General features: G+C 37.6%; 1 protein-coding gene across 2 annotated transcripts in view; it reads right to left on the bottom strand.

Moving 5' to 3' along the window:
* CTNNAL1 (catenin alpha like 1) overlaps positions 1–15,739 on the bottom strand; it is a 53,511-nt gene that overhangs the window by 11,063 nt on the left and 26,709 nt on the right. For both annotated transcript variants that reach the window (XM_070459336.1, XM_070459337.1), the window contains 5 exons: positions 14,696–14,782; positions 11,558–11,716; positions 6,591–6,683; positions 3,443–3,593; positions 481–518 (listed from right to left, as the gene is read on the bottom strand). In XM_070459336.1, coding sequence (XP_070315437.1) covers positions 481–518; positions 3,443–3,593; positions 6,591–6,683; positions 11,558–11,716; positions 14,696–14,782 — 528 coding nt within the window. The remainder of the gene's footprint in view (positions 1–480; positions 519–3,442; positions 3,594–6,590; positions 6,684–11,557; positions 11,717–14,695; positions 14,783–15,739) is intronic.

The raw sequence follows: 15,739 nt of genomic DNA, 5'->3' as shown, positions 1-15,739 counted from the left end.
AACTAAGCTTGCCATCTAGTGGGCACTATTTTATAATGCAGTCAGATGCATCAGTTTTAGTTGGATAAAGCTAAAAAAACACTTCATGTGTCTAAAGACAAACAAAATGGCTTATTTTCATCAAGGTAGAAAGCACTCAGAAAGTTCTTAGTCTGCATAAAATGGTTCCAACATGACCTTGTGAATTAGACCCAAGCTATTAAAAACAAAAAACCCTTGACTTCAGATTACGGCTTCTTATTAACCATAAAATCCATTACCTATTCCTTCAACCCCCAAACCAAACATAAATAACCAGACTATGGGCTACATCTAGATTGCTACTCAGAATAACAATTCTGAATAGTCCACATTTAATATCCTCACTTTTTTTTGGTAATGTCAGTTATTAGAGGTTGAGGGGATGAGCAACAGGCAATAAGAACATAATTTGAATTCTGAATAAAAATATTCTCAAGTGGACAAAGGTCTTCTACTTACCACTGGCTTTGGAAGTGAAAGGTAGCCATACTTCTCTCCTGCAAATAACATAATATAACTTAAATTTCCCACTACTCACATTTAATTTTTAAAATATTATTAAATAAACAAATGTTAGTACATTAGTTTTGATAATTTAGTCTAGTAATTACATATGGCTGAGGAAAATAAGATTGTAATTTGGTTTGTGAACACTAAAAAAATGTATTTGGCACAGATTTTGATTTATAACATTGTTTCTGAAGCACTGTCTGCACAATTTATGTTTAATACTCCCTACATCAAGATGACATTTTTGCCATCCTTACTTCTGAGTTTACACCTCCAGATAAATTAAGTCCAGAATTAAGTTCCAAAGGCCCTCTCATCTTATGAGGATGCAAAATGATTTCTCATGGCAACTTAACTGAGGTCCACTTTCAATACCCAGAGCTTTTCTGCATCTCCAAAACAAAGTTAACCACTCAAGGACAGGAAAGCCTCATTATTTCACTGAAGATATGCTCTAATATTCTGTATTAGAAGTTCTTATAGTTAGTTTTGGTCCTGAAAGGGACTTTACATGGCATGATCAATCAGAAAAAAAATTCATGTTCTCAGTGGTAGGACTTGGGTATTACAGAATTTGGATTAGATCAAGCCCAGTTGTTATCCTCAATCTGTCTCTTATCTCTACACTCATCAAATCCTACCAATATTACTTGTCAAATTCTTCTTAAATCAGTCCTCTTATCTTCATTTCTACTATTAACATCATGGCCCCATTATCTTTTGTCTGGCTGGATCACTCCCTTACCCAACTCACACACCTCCCATGTAAGTTCATATTCATCCGTAAGCATGCCCCTCTTCCTATTCACCCCATTTCAGTGAACAGCATCTCATACATCCAGTCTGCCAAGTGACAGAATAAGTGCAGAGCCATGGAACCTGGTACATCCCTATAAACTACAGGCTAGTCAGATTAACTTCAAGATGGTTCAAAAAGAACAAAGGAAATTCAGCTTCCTCAAATAAGGGACAGAATCTGCAGGCTATGAGAGAAAGCAAGAATTTGACATTTATTTGTCTAAAATAATCTCAAATTATAAATGTTGATACACACTCATCTCTAAGGAAAGGTGGAGTCTTTTTGATCTGGTCCCTTCTAACATAAAGGGGGATCATGGCCTCCCTAAAGGTAGAATTGGATGAAGGCAGAGAGGCAGGAAGACAAAGATTGATTTATGAATTCTTGACACAATCCCAGGAGGCCCTATTATGAAATCTAAAGGTCTCTTGGTAAGGGGACAACCACGTAGCTCTCAGACTGACTTCAGATATGCAGACACTATAAAGGCTCCTTTTCACTGCTTAGCATGTTGTTTGCCACTTAACTGGTTGGCTAACTGATACTTGCAAATATATGTGATTAGTTTCCCAATCAGGGGAGTCAAAATTTGCAGAGCAAAACTGAAGTGGCTAAAATAGAGTGGAGGCTTTCCAATCATAGTTATGAGTTATAACAGTAGCAAAGAAACCAGAATCTGAAGGACCCACTCTGTCCTTCGCAGGGGGCAGGTGCGAGGTAACAGGCAGGTTCGTCGAAATAACCATACAGAATAGGAGGAGCAGCATAGTCACACTGGCTCAGCTCATCAATGACAGCTAACTCAGAGTTGGACTTCTTTGCAGGAAGAGCTATATTTATGAGCTTCATAATAACAGTCAGGGGGGAAAAAGTCAATGCAAGAAATTAAGCAACTCTGACTCAATTCACCCCATATAAGTAAGGATGCCTCTGAACAGCAAGATACTACCAGTTAAAGAATGGGTGTCCCATTGATCAAAGGCAGCGGTTCCCTACCTAAAGAGGAATTTCTGTTCAGTACTTAGGAAGTTAAGAAAATCCTGATCTGGGGGGACAGGCTACCCAAACCTTAAGAAAGACTGGGAATCTTCTCTTCATCTTTTGCACAAGTCTTATGGTTAAATAATCATTTTCTTTAAATATGGATCAATTGTAATCAATTTACCTTTTAGTATACAAAACTTGCCTCGCCATAAAGACCCATTCAGCTATAAGTGCTTTATCAAAGCATCAAAATAATGTGCCATTCAGACTAGCTATCGATTTTTAAATGCAGAAGCGTGGTAAGCATTTATTACATTTACAAATCACATTATATCTACAAAGTCTACTATTCTCTGACTTTTAAATAAGTCAATAATTATCCGAGATGGGTATTTTTAAAAATAGATGTTTAGATGTTCATATTCAGTAAAAATAAATATGTAATTTGATGTTATTTTGACTTTAAATGACATTTTAAACAAGCATGCTGACACTAACAGAAGCCATTAAGAAAGAAAAAAATACATAAAAACACATAAACATAAACAACTGGACACACAGTACAACGGGAAATAAAAATCCAAGTTGATAATAAAATAAAGAGTAAAAATGATGCCTCTGTACATTGTATGGTGCTATTCTACACGTTGTAGAAATACCAGAGAACTTACCCATCAAAGGAAATATTCCAAGATTATGTAGTCATCAAGGAAAGAGATTCCATCCAAGTGGAAGGAAAGCAATTTGAAAATCAAATAACTACATTCATTTCATTATGAAGTTAGTAGAATTATATCAGAGAATTACTGTACTACAGAAGAGCTTTTGTACTAAAACTAAAAAACAATTTATAAGAAATATAAAAATGACAATATCAATAAGAAAGCTAGAATGTTAATATTAATTCAAAAGAATCCCCTATACAGTTGTACAACAAATTTTACTGCTTTGATACTACATTGAAGGACAAGTAATATTTTTACTATTTTTTGTGTAAGGTACTTTATTATAGAAATAATTCAGTTGGGTTATAAAAGCTATTCATTTGGCATCTGATGTTTTTGACATTAAAAAATTAACAGTCACATTAAAATATGAATATATTTCAATATATGGACAGTTTCTCACCTCGTTTTCCTTCAAACACATCATTGATTTCTCTCAGCAGTATTGACATATCACTAATTTGGCATTCCCAGGCTTCACAGAATACATCTAGATTTTCTTTAGCAATTTTACTAGATGGATGCAATGTCAAAGTTTCAGCAGCAGAAATTATCTGAAGAAACAATACACAGGTTTAAACTTCAAAATCTTACCTCTCAGAATCATACTGGAAACCAAACTTAAAATCAACTCAGTGACACAACTATTAATACAGAGCAACTTCCACATGTATAAGTCAATACGTTTCACACATTGGGCAATACAGACATACACAGTAGAATAAAACTGTTTCTTACAATCTTATCTACAGATAAATAGTAGGCATTATTATATACAGGCCTTTATTTCATAAGGAATTATGTTTATTCAAGGAAATAAATATTCCTTGAAATAAATATTCAAGGAAATAAAGTCATTTCCATAGCATAATTCAGAGTTAGACAAAGCATACTGTATACTGCAGAAGAGATGGTGTAGTCGTGGTAGCAGTGATGACGGCAGTGATGATACCAGCATTATTGGTATCAGTACTGGTACTGGGTCGCAGTGAAGTAGCAGTAATGGTAATAGAACTGGTGTTAGCACTGGCAGTAATGATGATGGTAATGGGAGTAGCAGTAATATATGCATGCACCTATGAGTACATGATAGATACACCCTTGAGGTACTGTGCTTGATATACATTAGGATTAATCCTCCAACACAGAAACAAAATATTAGCCTTTTCAGGTAAGCATTATTCTGATTTTATAGCTGGAGAAAGTGAGACTCAAAGATATCAAGTAACTTATATCTGGCTCTTCATGGGCACTGTACCCATGTTCCAGGTGTTGCGAAAACAGTTGTGAATGAAACAGATCAATGTTCCTCTCTCATGGGGCTCATATTATAATATGGGGAGAGAGATGATTAAAAATTTGTAAGGAAATCATGAAAAACCTTCAAAGATGATAAATGATGAGTATAAAAACAAAGGGCAAGGAGGATGGAAGGTATTAGGTAGTCCCAGTATTTTAAGCTAGGTGGTCACTGGCAAAGGTGGCATGTACATGAAGAAGTGAAAAAGGTGAGGCAATCAGAAGGAAGCCTGGGCAAGGCATCTGAGGTGAGACATTTGTATATTTTCTAACAACCGCCAAGCAGGCCAGCGTGCCTGGACGAACATGGGGAAAAGGAAGGTCACCAATGATTTTGTGATGCAGAAAGGCACACAGGATAGGCTTTACTCTGAGGGAGCCAGGGAGTCCCTGAAGAGCTTTCAGAAACTGATATGTAATGGAAAAGAACAGGAAAAAGAGAAAGACATAAAACTGGACCACCTTGCCGTACACTAATAACCAACACAACATAGTAAATCAACTATACTCCAGTTAAAAAAAGGAAGCCGATATGGCCGGGGCTGCCTGCGAGAGAATTCGACCTAGGTGCTCCTCCTGGGTGGGCACAGTCCCACAGGCACAGGCTTGACAAGCAGGTGGCAGCTTTATGAGAACAAGGTTGCCCATCTTCAGGGAAGGTGGGTACACGGCCCGCCAGCGGATGAGAAGCTAGACAGAGCGGTGAGGGCTTCTCACCGGGGCCACTGCGCAGCGTGCCGACGGTCCAGCTGCACCTTGGGTGTGACGGGGCACTGTGGAAGAAGTATAAAACTGACACTGCCGAAGCAGAGATGGCCAGAAATAATACAAATGATCCTGGAGGTGTGCTCTATTTTCTTAAATTACCCCTTTGAGAGATAGATAAGGCCAGGAATAAAAGCTGGGGCTAAGGGAATAGAAAAAGCCTTTCAAGTTGTAGAAATTGACAACAGCCTCTATCTATCACCTTCCTGGGAAAGAAAATAAGCTTTTCCTAATATCCCTGCTGCCATGGAAACAGTAAGCAGAGAATTACAGCCACAGAGCTGGCAGAGACCGAGGACTACAAGTGCTGACTGTACAGCGCAGGAGATCCGGACTTCAGTCCTACTGAAACACATTCACAGCCAAAGCAAGTAGTGTGACTCCCAAGTGGACAAGTCAATCTGGAAACCTTGGTCTCCCCCAATAAACAGACTCTCTGGTTTTAACAAGATGCTCAGCAGATGGTCACTGTGGATGGTCACTCATATCGCTTCTGCTTCCGAGCCTTTGACACTGTCCTCTACACGGGAACACAAACATCCATCCAGCATGGCTGAGACACAGCACATACTAAGATGCTTTTGCTGTTCTCAATTATCAATCCAGGGGCTCAACATCTGTCATCCAATAATGCAAAAAAAGGAGTAAGTCCTTTTGACGGTCATGATAAATGAAATAAGAACACTTGGTAAATTGTATGTTAGAGCTTAGACCTAAAAAAGGAGGTCTGTCCCTCAGGTTTTCCCTTAATTTGACAGAGACATTTTAAAAAGGGATATCCATCTTTAAAATGCTTTAAAAAATTATAAAAACACAGTACCATTATAGAGAATTCAGAAAAAAATAACTCACAATTCTCCCTACCAAGTAGAATATTCATTTCTGCACAATCCTATGGTCATTTTCATATATATATGTACATTTTACATGTAGCAATTATAGCATATAAACAAATTTGTATCCTGCTTTTGCCACTGAACATTTTAATAAAACACCTTTTGATGCTGCTAATTCTAGTTATCATAATTATTATTCTAATGTCATAATATACTATACTATTTGCCTAATTTAAGATTGTTATTTGAATCTTATTATAAGCAATGCTGTAACAAATGTTTTTACTTTTCTTTAATCTCCTTATGTCTTTAGGAATAATTGGGTCGAAACGTGAGTATTTTTATGGCTTGTTACATAATGATAACTTAGTTTGCAAACATGTCATAACAACCTACACTGTAAACAGCTTTTCATTTAAATAGGTACAATCTACAGCATCAGTTAAATGAGCCAATCTCTAGTTTGGCAGCTGACCAGATAATCCAGTGGAATGTTCTGACACATTATCAACACAAATTCCATTACCTTCATTTCTCTCGGTAGATTTGGCCCGTAGCTGTACAGAACTGTGTGTGTCTTCCTTGTGCACAATTTGCTACGACACTCAGATAAAACATAATATAGAAGGAACGATCTGCTCTTCATCATACCTGCTGGCCAGTCACCTGAAATGTCTCCTCTGCATGTAGACAGGTTATTTCAAGAGGTTCTGTCCCAGATACATGTCTCAACAATCGACAGGTCTACAAGAAAACATTTTTATAGTTCAGCTTTCTCCTTCTTCACAATACATAGCATCACTTTATAATTAATAAAGAAAATAAGACAGGGCTTCCCTGGCAGCTCAGTGGTAACAAATCCATCTGCCAATGCAGGAGACACGGGTTTGATCCCTGATCCGGGAAGATCCTGCATGCTGCGGAGCAACTAAGCCTGTGCATCAGAAACATTGGGCCTGCGCTCTAGAACCCGGGAGCCACAACTACTGAGCCCACGTGCTGTAATTACTGAAGTCCGTGCGCCCTAGAGCCTGGCTCTGCAATAAGAGAAGCCATGGAAATGAAAAGCTTGCACACCACAACCAGAGAAAAGCTCACGTGCAGCAATGAAAACCCAGCACAGCCAAAATACATAAATACAAACAAAATTATAAGAAAATAAAACATAAAACCTAAAAAATAATTTGTACATTAATGAGAAGATTATTATACTATACTGGTTCCAAACAGATTCTCTAGGAGCAAAACTGGAACAAATAAAGGTTGAACATATAAAACTACTGTCTCTACTTCCCACCTGAACACCGTAAGGTGGTCACAAAATTTAAGAGCCAGGAGAAATCCTGAGACTTCCCTGGTGGCCCAGTGGTTAACACTCCATACCACCAATGCAGAGGGCACAGGTTCAATCTCTGGTGAGGACACTAACACACCACATGCCACATGGCGCGGCCAAGAAAAAAAGAACCAGGAGGAACCCTGAAAGATTTTGTCGTGCCCACATACTTTATGTATGAAGAAATGTGGTTCAGAGAAGGACTTACCCAAGATCTCTCAGCTAAACTACGTTACCACAAGCTACACATTCTTTCTGATAATAACACTTCTGTCAATTAGCACACCTTTTATGGGAAAGAACCCTGGACTAGGCAGACTGATATAATGAATAAACAGTCTGTATTAGCAAAAATTATTGAAAATCTTGAGGCTTAACAGTCTGAACTGACCTGATCCAGTCTATTTCTGTCTGAACTGGTGTATTCCAGTTTAGACAAGTCTATGCTGGTCTAGACCAATCTGATCCAGTCTGAATCAGTGTATTCTGGTCTAAACCAGTCTGGACTGGTCAACCCCAGTCTTCATTTAAAATCTGTAGTATTCTGATCTGACCAAAATAAAATTTCAGAAAAGACCACTTTTAATAATTAAATTAAAATTTCAATCATCCTCAAATTAGTTCCTCATGCATTTAAAATGCCTTCACTAATAAAAAGAAGACTGAATTTGTAAATTACAAGCTTCCCTGATTTAATCTCAATTATTGTAGAAAGAAATAGCACAACCAATATGACTCATTAATATATTAAGCAATGCAAAAACTAGTTACGGTAGTTGCACAACTTTATAATTTTTAAAAACACCCTTGGTGTTATTCAGTTTTTCTCAGTGAAATCCATTTGTATTGTTTATTCTTTAATTTGATCTTCATTGCCTGCCTTGCAATAGAACATGTGTTTGCAATTGTACTTAGCAAAATTCATGATCTTAACATTGTACACTAAAGTCAAAGTGCCTTCCTGGCACAAAACAGCCAATATGCAGTTTTCTAATGTTTGGGGTTTCTGTCTCAATTGACAATATTGAAAAACATGTATTAGCCAAGCAAAACCACTATCTCAAAACCATGTTGAAAATTACTCCAACCTGTCAAAGCCAATTGAAATTCTCTTCCCAGTCCAATTACCAGGATCATTTTGTATGTGAAATAGGCAAAGTGGAATTTGATTGCAACCATATGCAGAAGGAACCAAGAAATCATATATTTGTTGTTGTTGTTCAGTCGCTCAGTTGTATCTGACTCCTTGCGGCCCCATGGACTGCAGCATGCCAGGCTTCTCTGTCCTTCACCATCTCCCAGAGTCTGCTCGAACTCATGTCCATTGAGTCAGTGATGCTATCCAAAACATATCTCATCCTCTGTCGTCCCCTTCTCCTCCTGCCTTCATCCTTTCCCAGCATCAGGGTCTTTTCCAATAAGTTGGCTCTTCACATCAGGTGGCCAAAGGATTGGAGCTTCAGCTTCAGCATCAGTCCTTTCAATGAATATTCAGGGTTGATTTCCTTTAGGATTGACTGGTTTGAGGTCCTTGCTGTCTAAGGGACTCTTAAGAGTATAGTCAATACTATAGATGATTTTCCTTTCAAAGAATTTGTCTTTCTTTTTCCATCATTTATCCCACCTCACCTGTTCTGAATAAGTCACTCATTAATACATGGGCAGTTTAATTAGAGTTATATAACACATTTTAAAAATCCTTCTCATTCTCACCATATCATTCTCACCTTGGAGACAGAGCAATACTAATGGAAGAAATCTAATTCTGTCCCTCGTGCAGATCCAGCAACTTGGCATTTTCTCAAAGTCAGTCTATTTTCTATGATTTATGTATATGTGCCAACTACAGCAGTCTTCTAACTATGGTGCCCAGTGGTTGTTAATCCAGTTCTGACAAAAGGGCATGATTCCATCCTTGAAGTTCACTATAGAAGTAAATTCCCTTCTTTAAGAAAAAAGTCAATTTTATTCCACACTGGAATTCAGAAGGACTATAACAAGGTTATACACAAGATGAGAAACATGACTATAATATTACCCCGACCCACTACTGATGTCAAGCACTACAAACTGCTTCAAAGTTAGACCCATAAAATTCCCGGCAAAACTTGAGAGAACAAAAACAAAGGAACAGCACTGGGGGAAATAAAGGCAGGTTGTTTGGAATAAACAATATGATTTCCACGTATAAAATCACCCCAGAGTCCAGTGCCTTTAACGTTCATGAGCATTATCTAAAAGAGAGAGGGAATGAGATGGTTGGATGGCGTCACCAACTCAATGGACATGAGTTTGAGCAAACTCCAGGAGATAGTGGAGGACAGGATAGCCTGATGTGCTGCAGTCCATGAGGTTGCAAAGAGTTGGACACAACTTAGCAAGCTTTACAGCATGTTCGAGTTCTTCCAGAAGAAAGATGGGGCTGCCCTATAAAAGCCTATTTGTGAGGTTTGAGGAGCCTCTTTGGAAAACATTCTACCTAAGTGAAAAAGCATGAAAAGTTTAACTAGTAGTAGTAACCAACATTGAGAGACTGCATCAGTGTTTCTGGCTACTATATGAAGAACTAGGACTTTGCAATAAAGCAATTTAGAACTTTTTTTCTATTTGAACCCCTTACTGATAGTAGTAGCCTGTGTTTCTAGTTCTTAGAATATTTGTGTCAGTATCCAAAAACTTTAAAATCTACTTTTTTGTGATATAATTCATAGAAAACAAAATGCATCCATTTTGAACTCTGGAAAAAAATAATCTTGAGGCTTAAAACAGAAAATTAGGGGGATAAAAATTTTTTTTCACGTTTTAAAAAGACTTGCTGCAGGATTCCTACAATTAGCAAGTTTGCCTATGGTCATAATACTTGGTTTATAAACAAAACAGCATCAAATCTATTTTTAAAAGGAGATGTATTTACAGTGATTTTAAGAATGCTCTTAGTAACTCAAACTGGTACTCTGTGGCAACCTAGAGGGGTGGGATGGGATGAGAGGTGAGACGGAGGTTCAGAAGGAAGGGGAATACCTAAGGCTGATTCATGTTGCTGTGTGGCAGAAACCAACACATTATAATAAAGCAATTATCCTTCAATCAAAAATAAATAAATAAAAAGAATGCTCCCTAGCTGTTTTCAGATGTTAACAAATAAAGGAGAAGCTAGTTTAATTCATCTGAAAGTTCCTTTTAATCATTAGTATGTGAGATTCAGTGAGCAGGGTAATAGTAACGGATAACATGAAGACAGCTAGGTGGTTCACATCTGTGCATTAATGTACACGTTGGCTAGCACATACTTCATACATATATGTATGTGTGTGTGCGCTTGTATATGTTCTTCATATGTACATGGGCTAATACACATTTCTTTACTAGCAGATATCTGACATTCTCAGTAGGAGAAGTCTTACAGTATCAATCAATAATTGGAATTATAACAAAAGGGGCAAGTAAAGCACCAATAACACATAACAAAGATTTGGGAAGGAGAGATTCAGAGAACAAATACTGTATCGCATGTTTTCTTTGTCCTTCCATGTCCATTCTTCTTCCTTCCTTGGAGACTGACCTGTGGGGTCCACAGCTGTGTTTGGCTGTGGAAGCCCCAGCAATAGAGCAGCAGGAATGAGGAGGGTAAGGGTCTTTATTCTCACGCTCTTTCCCTGGAGGTTGCCTGGAGCTGTCTCTGTGTTTAGTCCTAAAACCACAGCTTCTCCAGGTTCTTGAAGGACTCCATGCCCTTCCAATTTCCAAAACCACTCACTCCCCCTGTTAGTTTGGCCGTAAGAGCAGAATCAGCTCTCTATCACTAACCCCATTTCCTGTACTCTCATGGTTCCCCCACACCCCACCCATGCAACTGTAAACAGCTCCTTTATTAAACCCTCTTAAAATTAACCTAATTTGAATGTGTCTTTTTCCTCTTGAGACTCAAAAGATTCAAATACAAACAAGGTCACATAATGTATCTCCACTGCTCTACTCCAAGATTTAACCTCTCTGATGGAATAAGGAAGAAGTGCATTTGTGCAATACTATAAGGCAGTTATCTTCCAATAAAATTTTTTTTAAAAAAGAAGTGCCCTCGTGGGTTCTAGCACTTTTTATTGTTTTTACAGGCCAAACTTGTAAGAGCAAAACAGAAAAATATGATATTTTTAAAATTCCAAAGGCAAGAGAGAAAATGCTCTTATGTGTAAGCCAAAAACTGTATTTGTGTTAATATTCCCTGATGACAGTACAGCTTTCATTAAACTAACATTTCTTTAACAAGCAACCTATTACTCACCTCAACAAGCCGCTCTTTCTGTTCAGAGAGTTTGCAGGCATATTCAGCCAAACCTTCTAAATTTCCTTCTATTCCAGTGAGTTTTAACGCTTTTAGAAGCACATGATCAGCATGGCATTTTAACAGATCTGCTCCCAGCTGAGCCGCTGTGCTATGAAGCTGCAGATGTGGGGACAAAGACAACAACCAACAAGGTTTGGTGATGAAAAACCTCAGGAGTACTTTAAAAACTAAAGAGCAGCAACCTCAGATCACTCCCACCTGACCTGCTGAGGGGAAAAGTGTAACGTTTCTTGTGGGAACAGCAGAACTGCAAAGCCCTGGGAGCAACTTCTCCCAAGGGCAGGAAGGAGACCGACTCTCTGAGTCCCCTGCTGCTGGCAGTAATCCTGTTTGCAGGAGATGAACTGGTCACCCCAGCAGAGGAGCCTGGACCTCTTTTCATCCTATTATCAACCAGCTCTTTCCCACACGGCTTCTCTCTTACCTCAACCATGCTTCTGCTACTTCTAAAGTTAGTGAAAACAGAATACTATGAAGAGAATGGTATTCTGTACATTAAGAGGAAAATCAAATGGCAGTTCATGATCATTAATGTGTTTTTAAACAGATATTTGGGAAAGTAATGTTGTGAGATACAGTCAAATATGTATTCAACCAATTTTATTAAATACCTACGTCAGGACAGGCACTAGCCTAAAGGCTGGACATACGTGACAAGTAAGACGCAACATCTTCCCTCAGGGAGCTCACAGCTTATCTATATTGCCATCCAGAACTTTATGCTCTAACTCTTGGGTCACAGAAGAAATGAGGGATAAAATAATAATGAAAACCTCAAGGCTTTATTTAACTTTAGGTGGAATGGATTTTAAACATGGTTCACTATCACTGAATATTTCTGTGTACAATCAACTCCAAAATCTTTTCTTCTCATTTTGTCTTAAAAAAAAAAGTTATGACAGGTTATTTTGGGCTCACTAGAAAGAGATCATTTTTAATCTGATTTTTAATTAAGCCTATTTGTACAAAGTGATTCTTTTTTTCCTGGAAGTAATCCAATGTCAATTCAGATTACAGGGCTGTGTACAAAATTAACAATAGGGTAGTCCGCACTCATGAACTCAAGTGAGAATAATTACAGTCAGAAACAAAGACATTAAAATGCATTTTCCTTTGGAAATTAAACACACGTAAGAATTCAAAAGATTTTGTTTAACTATCAGGGCCCTAGAAAATAGCTAATGCCAACCCTTTATCTTACAGACTATGAAACAGGTCCCTAAAGACTGAGTGACTTGTTCAAGGTCACGTAAATCTTATAAATAAACCCCAAGGGAAGAAAGGTGAATAAACATGACGTTCCTGCTCTGTGCAAGCTCTGTGCTGAAAGCAGATATTATATACACTTATAAACATCATTTCCCTAATCCTTATACCCATTTTGGAGGTAAGGAAAATGAAGTTTATAGAACGCCACTTGGTCTATCACCAAAAAATTTTACACTCTACTGATTGTCGCAATCTTAACAATAATTTAGTTGAATAGGCTGGAAAAAAATGAGTAGGCTTGTTTTAAACCACAGAAGACCATATCTTTCTAAGTTTAACAGGATGTTAAAATGAATGCTTCAACAGAAGTCAATGAAACATCACCATATAATTTGTACATGAAACTCCCCCTAAACCAACTCCCTTCTTTTGAGCCCTTGACTCTCTTAAAAACTATAGAATTAGAGTAACTGAGAAGGAACATTTTTGCAAGGAAGATCTGTTTGGAGCACTGGCTCCCTCACAGTGAGTTTCCCTCCAGGCACGCACGGGCAGGGGGGTCACAAAGTCAGGGGCTGGTGGGGGAGGCAGCAGCAGGGCCTCTGAAGAGCACACTCGGGGAGTCACAACAGAGACAGTCAGCTTTAAACACCTTCTGAGCCCAGGGCAGTTCACAAGGGCACTGGTCACTGAGAACTTTCTGCCTCTCTACATCCTCCCTTCTCTCCCAGCGCCAGCGCCTGGCAAAGATCTGGAACAGAAGCTAGATAATAGGGGATGAAGGGCCCAAAAGAGACAGGAGACCACACCTCCCCCAGAAGCCCTGGCGGTGCGGGACAGAGGAGTGGGGAACAGAGGGGAAGTCACACAACTGAATGAATCAAAATACTGATGAATATATTGGAAAGAACATTCTCATTTTTAACTGAGATTGTGTCTTATGACGTAAAGCAGGGATTGGTGAACACTTTCTGTAGAGGGCCAGAGAGTAAATAATTAGACTTTAGAGGCCACCCAGTCACAACGACCCAACTCAAATGGGCAGAACTATGTCCCCCAAAACTTCATTTGTAAAAACAGCCTGGCTGTAGTTCACAAACCCCTGACTTAAGGTGACTTTCAGTTACCTAAAAGTAACCATTAAACGATTAAGATTTCATTCAGGGAACAGGGATATCTTCTTAATCAAAAGAATATTTTTAAAAATCAACTTTATTAAGGTATAATTTACATATAACAAAATGTACTAAGGGTACAGTTTGATGAGTTTTGATATTTACACCCAAGTAACTACCACCATAATCAATATTTATGACATTTCCATTACCCCCAAAAGTTCTCCCAAGCCCTTCTGTAGTAAATATTCCCCCTACATATGACCCCAGGCAGTCACTGATCTGGTTTCTGTCACTGTAAATGGATTTGGCCTTTAAAAAATTTTTTTCTAAATAGAATCACACACACACACACACACATACATACACCCACCCTTTGTGTCTGACTTCTTTCACTCAGTGTTACAGTTAAGCAATTCATCCATATTATTACTCGTATCAATAGTGTTCCTTCACGGCTGAATAGTATTTGGCATAGCTACATAGTTATGCCAAAATTCATTTATAAATTTCCTTGTTGATGGAAATTTAGATGGTTTCCAGTTTGGGGTTGTTATAAACATTTGTGTATAATTTTTGAGGATGATGGCACCAATAAAACAATTGCTTCAAAATAACTAGGGCAAAGGAAAACTTTTAAATAACATTCTCTGGACACAGGAACATACTAATTCTAAGGCATTTTGTACATACCATACAATATGATAACTTGCAAAGAACTAAAAGAGGCTAGATTTCCAATTATACTTACCTCTTTCTTAAGTTCATTGAGACTGTGACTGATTTTCAATATAGTGAGTTCCAGTTCTTCAGTGATGCTTTTTGTTTTCCTGCTTTGCTAAAAAAATTTAAGAGTACATGTGAAGAGTTATCTTTTTCATCTAGCAATTCCAATTATACTCTAACTACAAATAACAATAAAATTTTAATATCATTCTGTGAACTATATGAAAAGTATATTTTAAAAATTCACCTGTTTATGTTAAAGTGGCAAAGAGAATATTTAGTTACATTTTTCAACTCTAACTTTTAAATAGGGGAATTTTTTAAATCTATTTTTCTTTAATAAATTTATCATGGATAAAACTAATCTGTTTTATTTTCTGCATGGAATGCTCATCTCTTCATTCTTAACTTCATCAAAAATTAAAACCCTATTCAATCTTCAAATCCTTACAGAAATTTCTATTTCTCAGAAAGGACTTCTTTGATCACACAATCTAGAATAGACCCTCTTCTTACCCTCTCTAACCTTTTCTCAAAGTAATCATCTTAATTTGCAATTACATATATAGCTTTTTTAAAATTTTTTTGTTTAAAGTTTATTTTGCTCACTAGGCTTTGATAAGCTTTGTGAAGGCTGAGATCACACATATTTTGTTCACCGATGAGTGCATTATACCTGGCATAGCAAATGCAAGGTAGCAGGTATTCAATTCTTTAAATGAATAAATCCCAGCTAAATGTCAACCTCTTCATGAAGCTTCTAGATTCCTCTTGCTAAATGTAAACTCACCCTTCTCCAAACACTCTCAACATATGATCTGTCCCTTCTCTTGGGACAAAGTTTTTTGGACTTGTCTCATACCTCACATTTTCAGTATTTCCTCACATACTCACATTTTTCTACATTGCAAATTCTTGCAGTCAAAGATTTTATTTAATTCATCTTTAGATTTCTGATGCCTGGAATATAAAAGGCACTGAGCAATAACTGCTGAAAAGGGTAAATGAATGAACAATACATCTGATATGCAGAATCAGAGATCCAAGTGCTGTGAAACATGTGAAAGGT

The sequence above is a fragment of the Odocoileus virginianus genome, chromosome 31, assembly GCF_023699985.2.
Source record: "Odocoileus virginianus isolate 20LAN1187 ecotype Illinois chromosome 31, Ovbor_1.2, whole genome shotgun sequence".
Lineage (NCBI taxonomy): Eukaryota > Metazoa > Chordata > Mammalia > Artiodactyla > Cervidae > Odocoileus > Odocoileus virginianus.
This window is presented reverse-complemented; position numbering and strand designations above follow the sequence as displayed.